Genomic DNA, 10,941 nt, shown 5'->3' with positions numbered 1-10,941 from the left:
GGAAGAGCTGAGAAAGAACGTTATGATGGTGATCATACAACCATCACTGCGAATGGCCAAATACTGGAGTGTGTTAGACTAGAATACTTTACTCTTATTATGTAATTTTATATATAATTACATGTACATATTAACTTGTTAGATGATTCAGGGCAGGAAAACATCTGCCATTTATTTTATTTTATCTTCCCAAAGCACTTATTATATAAATTGTTATCGGTACACCAGGGCTACAATCTAGTATCCATTAAGAACTTGTAAATGAAAAAATAAGACTTGTGTCCTATGGGTTAACTTTAAGATCACCACCTGAGATATTTGGACAGAGATATGCAAAATCATCATAAAGAGACACCTGGAAAAAGGAGACTCAAAGAGCTCCGAGCTGCTTATGCCCATCTAAGCACTGACTGAAAATGAAGGTGCCTCTCACTAAATGGGCACTGAGCATTCTAGTCCTGTGGCAGGGCCATCCTAACTGTAGAGGACTCAAAGGATGTCTTAATTCTATGCATTAAATATTGAGTTCATCTAACACACTCCACTTGTCTGATTCCATTCTCATCTGCTTCCTAATTGTTTTTTGTTTCCAGTGTAGATATGCTGCCCCAAAAAGGGCATGTTGGTCACCCACTTTATGATAATTATATCTCATATCTTAGTATAAACTAGACAGCCATCATTCTGCTTTTACTTATCAGTTTCATGAGCTTGGTATTATAATGTCATTTTCTCCCCTTGAGAAATAGACATGATCTCCTTGCTGACAAATTAAGTTTCTGAGCCTGCAAAACTGAGTGCCACACAAAAGCCTGTAGTAAATTAGCCAGAGCTACCTTGAAGGGACTCACTCGTAGCCAAGCTGGCCTTTCCTACTTAGACACACTCACATCTTCACATCCCTATGTGCTACATGAGTGTGAACCTTCCTTTTTCGTTTTGAATTTCTGTTAAAAATATAAAGAAGACCATGGAGTTCATTTAGTCCAGCTGGGACTTACAAAAAGTTCAGTGACTTCGTTGGTATCTGTCAGAACCAGGCTTGGTAACCGGGCTGTGTGCCACTCTGCCCCCTCCTCTCCGGGCCTGGTGTGCAAAACACTTCCTCAAACTGTTGCTTGGAGAAGTTGATCGTTTCTTTTGTTTCTTGAAAGGGTAAGGAATGCGGGGCTGTGCTTTTTTGTTCGCATTGTGTTTTCAAATGTTTTCTGTTTATAATTATTGCATGTAAGTCAGGGAACATGTTAGAGTGTACAGAGTTTGGTAGTGTGAGTGTTAATATAAAGTAATTTAAATTTATTATACACTGAAGTGAATGCATTGATGTACCTTATTGTTACCTGTTTAGAGAGACATTACGTTAAGGCTAGGGCAGCTATGTAATGAAGACTGAGTTAGGAATTATGATGTGACTGATGCCAGGAGCATAAAAATTTAGAGCCCTGGCCGGATTTAAGAGTTTCCTATGCAACATAAAAAGTTATTTATCCCAATGTTAACTTAAGGAATTTATAGAGTTCTGTATAGAAATATCTAATGTTTGACTTAAAATGCATTTGAAAATTTTGAGGAGGTGATGAATCTGGAAGATGCTATAAATTAAATATAAGCAGTACTAAATTGGCTAGTGATCAGAGAGGTATTAGAATATAAATGATCCAGAAACTTATTCAAATGATAGCCTTTCAAAATTGCCTGTTAACTGTATGTAATATGAGGGGCAGGAGAGTCTAGAGGAAAGACACACAATTTGAAGTCACATAGACCTGGGTTCAACTCCTATTCTCACCACGTATTAGTTAGGTGACCTTAATCTCTCTGAGCTTCTGTTTCCTTATCTATAAAGTGACACCTGCCCTATTGTTTTAACAACTAAACTACATCATACATGTATAACATTTACTAGTATAGTGCCATGTAGTTGTCAGTTAATAAATGTAAGCTGACATATTGTTGTTAAGTACCTTGAATATATTCTACTTTTGGCTCTAATGGTGAGAAACTAGGTTACAAATGATAATTCAGGGGACAAATGTATGAAAAATCTGTGTATCTAGAGTGAGCTGAATTTGCTTGGATCTACAAATTTTGATAGTGGAAGAGCTGTGTTTATATCTCAATTTTAGCATTTTATAGAAATTGCAGGATGTGCTAAACCTGAACCAGTGACTCGGATCACCCAGTAGTAAGTAAATCCAGCTACTCTCTTTCTCCCGGAGCCTCAGGGCCATGCCAGCTATAACAGTCCTTTACGGTGCTTTTTGGATGGGATGTTGATTTAGCTTAGTTAACTGGGGCATTGAGATCATGAGTCTGTGATGTCATCATGATGGTACAAAGGAGGTGGCTGTTTGCCTGAGGTCCCTCCAGTTAGAGAACACTCTTACTATTAGTGTGTCCTGACATTCAATAATTGGGAGATTTATTCTTTTGACTTAAGTCTTGGTCCCCTGCTAAAAACCAGTTATTCATGGAGAAGGAAGTGAAATCAGTCATTTGCACCTTAGTGTAAGTGAGTTGATAAGACCCTTCCCTGTAAGCAGGGTTTGAGGCAGGAAGGAGAGGACAGGGATTACTCAGAGTTTGAGCCCCAGGGGTTTAGGTTACCAGGACAGGGGAAGCTAAAAATTGCAGAACGGTGATGCCTGTGATGTGTCCCTAAACCACCTAGTTACAATTTGACCTGAAGCTCACATTGCTTAGGACAGTGGCCTTGGGCCTTTAATGTGTATCACTGTCACATGTTATACTAACCCTGATCTTGGAAAGATGGGGTCTTGGAAGGGAAGGAGGGGAAACTTCTATTTATTGATTACTTTCTGTGCTGGGAATAATGCAAAATACTTACTTAATTCTTAATAATTCTGTAATGTAAGTACTTCTAATCCATTTTACACATAAGGAAACACACAAATTAGTAGCTTGACCAAGGACACACCACAGCCAATAGGATGTGATTTTAGATTTTGTCTGGCCCTGGTGCCCATGATCCTGTTGTACTACACATGGTGAAAATGAGAGGCTAACTCAGCACAAATCCAGTATTATTACTAGACAGACAACAGGGTAGTAGGGTCAGTGATGGAAACTTCTTTATTCGAACAATAGCAAATGCATTCCTTTCCAAGGTCCCCCTTCTTTTCCTTATTCCTCACACGACACGCCCCCCCCCCATTATTTTCCCGGTCCTCTTCTCTGTACTACAGATGGTATGGATGAAGGTGGAAACAGAGAGCATTGTGGAATCTGCTCCTTCCCCATCTCTTTTTCCAAGCCAGTTAACCCTCATCCAGGCAAACAATACAGAAGTGATACCTATATGGAGGATGGCAAGAGTCAGGTCCAAGACAGGCCAAAGATTCCCAGTCAGAATAAAAAGCTAAATACTGCTGGTGTTTTTAGCTAGAATGACCTTGTGGGACATGTACCCTGCCAGTCCAGACCCCCACCCACTGAAGCCATTTTCTTCTCTTTTATAGAACCAGAATACGAGGGGGCTCTATCTGTAACACCTCGGGTTTATCTCCTACTCTCATTACAAGGTAGCAGAAAGAGCTGCCAGGCTTTGGGGACAAAAGACAGGGATTCAGACCACAGAATTTCCACTTCCTGACTGGGACCTTGAGCAGTTCATTCTGTGAGTGTTTCTTCGTCTATAAAATGTCCATTATACGGCACATCTCAGGATATATGACCAAGAAATAGAACAACGACACGCAGTAGTGCACATTGTTCCTGGTTTCCTATGCTGATAATCTTTCCTTTTCACCCCGTCCCAACCCTGCTCCCTCAGCTAACATTAGGTGTCATTCTATGCCTTTTAAAAGATAGGATCAGAACTAGAATTGGGGGAATTTGATAGAGAGACCATAATGTAAGGGGAAGGGCAGGCATTTCTAGGCATGTTTGTATGTATAAACCAAAAGCAGATTAGTCTACTAGCTCCTTGGACAGGAGCCTATGTCTTATACTACACAGCGTGCCCTGCAGCTCTACAGCGCCCTGTAATAATATCATTTATTGAGTGCCCACTGTCTTTTCCTCTTTTACATATCATCCCCTCCAAAGTGCCCAGTAGTAACCTATAAGTGTTATTGTCCGTAGTATGTAAATGAGGTAATAACCAAGGCAAGAAACAAATCTCCCAAGGTCAGGATTCAGATTTCAGTGTCTGTGATTTCAGATCTCACTTTTTATTATAACACACTGCCCCCCAATAAAAATAGCTGCCTTCATTTGGTTTTATTTTTATTTATTGAACCTTTATTTGTACAAGCTACTGTGTTAGATTCAGGCTTTATACTAAGATGTGTAAGACCCAGTTCTATGTAAACAGCTACACAGGCAGAAGGTGATACATCTCATAATCAATGAACAAGTGAGGGACTCCGATGTTCACAGGTGGATGAGGTCACGTCTAATTGCTGCAAATGGTCAAAGGCAACATGAAGGAGGGCGTGTCTGAATGGAGCCTGAGGGCTGCATTTCCTACGGCAGGTTCTGCGTGGTAAACTTGAGATCTAGATATCTTAGTGCCTGTTACTTTTTCTTACCGTCCATTGTTACTCATTGCTTACTGTGTCTTACTATCTATTGCTACTCTTCAATATGAAAGAAGATAACTAGAGAAACCACCTTGAATAGAATCAGACTACCCTCAGACTGCATGTTTTCCTCTCATTTTCTCATTTGATTGGATATAGCATAGTGTTTAAGAGCCTAACTCCTATCCACCACCTAATGTAACAGCTGTACAGTTTTGGGAAGTTAACTTCTGTAGACCTCAGTTCTTCCAGCTATAAAATGAGGATAGTATATGCCTCATAGACATTTTTCTGTGGAATTAATGGGATTCTGTATGTGAGGTGATTAGCTGGGTGCTTAGAGCATAAGTGCCTAATAATCAATGAACAATAGGCATAATTAATAGATGCTGTATCTATCTAAGTAGATAGATATGGCCAGAAAAAATATAAGGAAGTGTGGTATACATTTGTCTGGAATGTCAGAACTTTGATACTGGTTCTGAATTCGAGAGTTAGCAGTTCTGACTTGAGAGCTCCTCAAAATTAATGCAGAAACGCAGCTGCAGTTATGGAAGGCGTAATGGTGACCAAACCCCCAGCCACCTGAGGGGAGCTAAGAAGTTTTTCATCCTAAACCATCGTTTCCTGTCTCCTTAGTGCCCTAGATAGTTGCCCAAGTTGTAATTATTCCAGTATTTCTTGCTTAGGTAGAAAAATTACTCAGGAAAGGCAGTATGACTCTGCAGAGTCTGCAGTAGACCTGGCCTCTCAGTGACAAAATGTTCACTTTTACTCAGCCATGAATTTTCTGGATAAATCTACCATGAATATTTTTATGCTTTGGTTGAATTTTAGTTACTACAGCTGAAGGACTGGGGTGATCTATAATAAAGGACCTTGATCAGAAATACTCAGGGAAAAAAAGTTAGTTGGGTTACATGGGTGATTGTTTTCTTTAACTTAGTAACTTTAACATTCAGTGTTAAATGTTGTGGAGAAAAAAAATACTGTTAAATTTGCCTTCAGAATCTTTTTTTTTTCTGGGCCCACTGAGAATCAGATAAACTTCACTTTAGCTTGTATGTGACAAAAGAGTTGGCTGGCCTTTATATTTTTAGTCATGTGACAAACTAAGTCTAAGCTGCAGAGTAATTTAGGTTAGGCAAGGAAAGTTCTTTCCGTCGTATTTCTTCTTGGGGAAAAAAACTTTTTTTGTCTCATAATAATCACTTTAGGATATAAATTTGTGGAAATGAAACATCTGTAGATGTATATATTAAATTTTGCCTTCTATTTTCTTAGAAATGTTTTTAAAGGAATAAACCATTTTAAAGGTTGGAACTATATACTCAAAATATTTGGGGGTGTTTAGAAAATCAGTCATTCAGTATCATCAATATCTAGCATGATTTAAGGACCACTTCATGCCCTGATTAAATTAGAATCTGCATTGGGCCCATAACCCCTGTAGAATATGAAATCTGAGATAAAATCTTTGCAATTATCTACGCAAATAGACTGAATTCATTTCAATATAGAGTTTTAGATTCTTTAAATACAGTGTAACCTTAGAATCATAATGGGTTAAACTTAATTACTATAGCATGAGGAAACAGATGGGAGGTGTTTAAGGAACCAATATGAGAAAACTTAAGCTTAAATAGCACCTTAGTAAAAAAGCATTGTATAGGTATTGCTCTTAAATGAAGCTGCATTTGAGTCTCTTGCCCTGCACCCGCCTTTCTACATCAGCAAACAAACACCTAAGGTCCAACAAGCACAGTTACACTACATCTGGGACCTGTGAACGTGAGGAATTATTCCCAGCCGGCTTGCACTGTGACCTGGCCTGAAGCTCTCTGAATGAAGAATGTTGAGACTAAGAATGAAAATAGTGGTTGGACCTATTTAAGCATAGATCCACAACAATACTACTCACGGTAGGAAGTCAGAACTGACCACCCCAGGGTGTTGGCAGCATTATGTACGTGCTTCTTGCTCTCCATGAAAATAGAATGATAACTAGTTAAACTCCTTTTCTTTTCCATCAAAATACTTACCAGCTTTTGCTCATCTTTAACAGTCCATATGCACAGAGGTAGATTATAGATCAGCCTTTCATAATTTACCTGGCAGTGGTGCATTCTTTTTAAAACCTACTGTTGTATGTGTTAATTTTCCTTTACTTTTAATAGGTTAAAAAAAATCCATTTTGTAATGATGCATGACTCATTCAGTGTTCATTGTCTTCCCACTAATTTTTTTTTTTTTTTTTTGCCTTGAGCCAGCAAGAAAATCTTACATGAGAAGGGAGAAACAGACAGTGAGTTGAGGAATACAGTACTTAAATACTGTTGCTTGATTTTCATTGGTTATCTCCTTTCTTAACGGTGACCAGTCTAATCCAACCTTCCTTGTCAAATCCCTCCCCTCCCCCATCCTCTGCCAGGGGCTTCACAGGGTGTCAGTTGCTAGAAACTGACTGCAGGCAGTATGTAGGCATCTTTCATTTAGAATGGACATTAATATATTGACTAGAAAAGAAAGCTTTTAGAAATGTGTCATTTGTCAAAATTGCATGGCTTTTTAAAAAGGATAGAGAAATGCTGAATGTTTTGTATGTTAGCATCGACTCTATTTCTGTTCAGACTCTTAAGTTTTCAGAAGCTTAAATATAGAGCCCTTTAAAAAAAAAAAAAGGAAGAAAGAAGAATTTTTCTGGTTAGTCGACCTCTTTTTAAGAAGTGCTTCATCATCCTCCTCCACCTCTCGGTGATGTTTCTCTGCAGCTCTCTGTAGGGTAGGGTTCTGTGCTGGCTGGCAGAATGCTCATTTGTTAGCTGAATAGAGTTCATCGACAGACATAGATCAATATAGGTTTTCTTTATTTCCTGTGAATTCCAAAATGCCATCCAAAGAGTCTTGGTCGGGTAGGAAAACTAATAGAGCTACAGTTCACAAATCAAAACAAGAGGGCCGTCAGCAAGATTTATTGATAGCAGCCTTGGGAATGAAACTGGGTTCTCAAAAGTCGTCTGTGACAATCTGGCAACCTCTGAAACTCTTTGCTTATTCGCAGTTGACATCACTTGTTAGAAGAGCAACTCTGAAAGAAAACGAGCAAATTCCAAAATATGAAAAGGTTCACAATTTCAAGGTAAGAATATTTATTTTTAACCTTTTGTTATAAGAAAGGAAATGCACATTTCTTGAAATATACAATATTAAAGTGTGTCTTTTTAAAACTAGGACAGACTGTTCTTGCTATTCAGGGAATGAAGATGTTTTAAGCAAGATTTTTTTTTAAGGAATAGCTTAATAAAGGTGATAGAATCCAACCCCATTTTCTCTGATGCTGATTTAGTATTCTGTTTGATCAGTGTATACTGAGTGGTAAAAGTCTTGACTGATATTTCTCATCTAATAATGATTTGGGTGTTATACTTATTTGTGATGCAGATATGTCTAACTACCTTTGTGGGATATTTTGTGAGAGGATTAGATCTTATCTCCTTCCATTTCTGGTAAAAAGCTTTGGCTATAAGAGGCATGTGCTGTTGCATCTGGATTGAGCAGATGGTGTGCATTTCCCATAGTTTCTGTCTTTTCTCCTCTGCTAATGAATTGACCATGGTGAAAGGAGGATGGCTACCATGGGACCGTTATGCTGCTGACAACTAGCAGCTTCTCTTCACTTTTTGAGTATTTTCTTTCACTTTGTGTGTGTGTGTGTGTGTGTGTGTGTGTGTGTGTGTGTAGTTTTTAATTATTGTGTTACTGTGTTTTACCAACTGTACTTTAATCATTTTTCATCAAGCTGTGTGTGTGTGTGTGTGTGTGTTGATTCAAGCTGTGTGTAGATCTTGCCTGTATTTATAGCATGATATAAGACCTTGAAGTTCAGTCCTTTGCAACCTAATTCAGAGAACATACAATGTGAGGTTGTGCTTAAGGAGATCCAGTTACACTTCATGGGTAGATGCACTAGCATTTCTATAGTAACTTCCCAATAGTTATACAACTTTATGATGAGGTTCCTGAGACATGAATATCGTTAATGTAGACAAAATGGCATTAGTTTTGATGTTAGCGGGTATCTGTTTTCAAAAGATGATAAAGCTGGAAACCCTGATCTTCCTTTTATTTATTAATTTATTCAACATTTATTCAGCAGATAGAATGCACCAGGCTCTGTAGTAAGACATTTCATTCCAAATTTGCAATTTATCCTGATTTTTAACACTAGCATTAATTTTACTCAGATGCTAAATACCCAGCCCCCAATATGCTCTGCTTTTTCCATAGTGAAAAAGATTTTTATGAACTTCAGATTATTTGAGGATAAAGGATACATTCCAAAATGTATGGGCTGTGTAAAGATTGCTAATATTTCAAGGTAAACCAAATAGTTTTCTTTTCCCTCTCTAAGCATATTATTAAAGACCTGATCTTTCAACCAGTATCTTTGATGTAAAATGAAATTGAGACCATTCAGTGTGTGCATCCCGTCTCAACCACCTCTTCCATTTATGGACCTAAACAGTCCATGCAGGTACTAGTCCTCAGTGTCTTCTTGCATGATATACAACCTGGTCTAACGGGATTTTTATCAGGAAAATGACCCCAAATAACATCCTTTTGCAAATATCAAGTTATGTGCATGTTCGGACTGAAAAATAGCCATTTAGGTTCCTAAGCAGGAAACTATGCAAACTTTTTAGAAATGGCTGAGATTTTAAAATATATCCCTCTGGTATGTTAAGCAGGAACAGATTGACCTATTAGGGATGCCATTTTAGTGCTAAGTTCATTGTACATGCTTTCTGTCAATATTGATAAAAAGCAAAGGGTAGAGCTGTTCAAGGATTTGCATAAACAAACACATTCTCTAATTTTTTTTGGTTGTGTCTTCCGGTAATTTCTCAATTTTAATTTAACACATGGCTTTCATGAGCAAATTTTGTATAAACAGAAAGTACTGACTGTGGGACAACTCAGTTGTGACTCATAGCTTGGTACCCACGCTGTTTTAAAGATACTTTTTTTTTAAATTAAAGAGGCGTGTTAAACAGTAGACGCCTGCTTCCTTCTCTGGAGCTAAGATATTAAAACGAGCTTGGGCTCACTGTTTAAAAAAAAGTAAAATATTTATGCTCAGGAAGAGCTCATGTTGGACAGTGAATTGCATTGCATATTTTTTTTAGAGTTGCTAATAAGGTCAAAAGTCTTTGACTCTCAAAACGATTTGACTCTTTCCATTGAAATTACTCTTTGTTTATTAAAAACTGTTTCTGTGGGGTGGCATTATACAAAAGAGGAGGAGGGGTCATACTTGACTTCCGGGCACATCCCTAAAAGAATTCAGACTCTGGCAGGAGCAGTGCTCTCCCACACAAATGCTCACTCAGAAGGTCACTGCCTGTGATATGTAAGTATGTCCAGTTCAGAGATTTATTGTAGGAAAAATCTGGAGCATTTACAAAATGATAATTGTTCACGTGGCCTCGCCATGGACTATTTTCTATGTTGGTGAAAGTGTACTCTGCCTAACCACCAACCCACTCACCAAACTCATTTCAATGTGGTTTTCTTTTTTGCCTCTTGAACTGCCTTGTTATATAACGTTGCTCTGTGGTGTCGAACAGCTGTCAAGTCTCATTTCAGAAGATGAAACCATGAGTGTCATATACCTTTGGTGAAAGCATTCACCAAGGTGAAATCCAAAAAAAAAAAAAAAAAAAAAATCAACTGGGCCTAACTCCAGACTCCAGGCAGGTGTTTGTTTTTTGTTGTTTTTGTTTGTTTTTAATAGAAGGAGGAAAAAAACCCAGGAAGTCTTCCCATTTTGCTCTGTTATATAACACAGTCTTTTTTTTTTCCCCCCTATTGTTACTTACAAGGATTTGATAAAGCATCTATCACAAGAAAGATAGTTGTTTCTCTCAGGGAGGTCATCATTTTAAAAATAAATGTACCTAGATCTAGAGTCTGTCATACAGAGTGAAGTAAGTCAGAAAGAGAAGGACAAATACCGTATGCTAACACATATATATGGAATTTAAGAAAAAAAAAATGTTATGAAGAACCTAGGGGTAAAACAGGAATAAAGACAGAGACCTACTGGAGAACAGACTTGAGGATACGGGGAGGGGGAAGGGTGAGGTGTGTTAGGGCGAGAGAGAGACATGGACATATATATACTAACAAACGTAAGGTAGATAGCCAGTGGGAAGCAGCCGCATGGCACAGGGAAACCGGCTCGGTTCTTTGTGGCTGTCTGGAGGGGTGGGATAGGGAGGGTGGGAGGGAGGGAGACAAAGAGGGAAGAGATATGGGAACATATATATATGTATAACTGACTCACTCTGTTATAAAGCAGAAACTAACACACCATTGTAAAGCAATTATACCCCAA

At 38.3% G+C, this 10,941-nt stretch overlaps 1 protein-coding gene across 3 annotated transcripts in view; it reads left to right on the top strand.

Moving 5' to 3' along the window:
* The window catches only part of CHN1 (chimerin 1), a 185,100-nt gene that overhangs the window by 122,296 nt on the left and 51,863 nt on the right, over nt 1–10,941 (top strand). For 2 of the 3 annotated variants that reach the window (XM_007451073.1, XM_007451072.1), the window contains one exon: nt 7,606–7,683. The exons of the other annotated variant lie outside the window; for it this stretch is intronic. In XM_007451073.1, coding sequence (XP_007451135.1) covers nt 7,606–7,683 — 78 coding nt within the window. The remainder of the gene's footprint in view (nt 1–7,605; nt 7,684–10,941) is intronic. 3 annotated transcript variants of the gene reach the window in all.

Source organism: Lipotes vexillifer, unplaced genomic scaffold, assembly GCF_000442215.2.
Source record: "Lipotes vexillifer unplaced genomic scaffold, Lipotes_vexillifer_v1.1 scaffold645, whole genome shotgun sequence".
In the NCBI taxonomy this organism is placed as follows: domain Eukaryota; kingdom Metazoa; phylum Chordata; class Mammalia; order Artiodactyla; family Lipotidae; genus Lipotes; species Lipotes vexillifer.
Note: the sequence above shows the minus strand (reverse complement) of the source record. Positions and strands in the feature narration are given on the sequence as shown.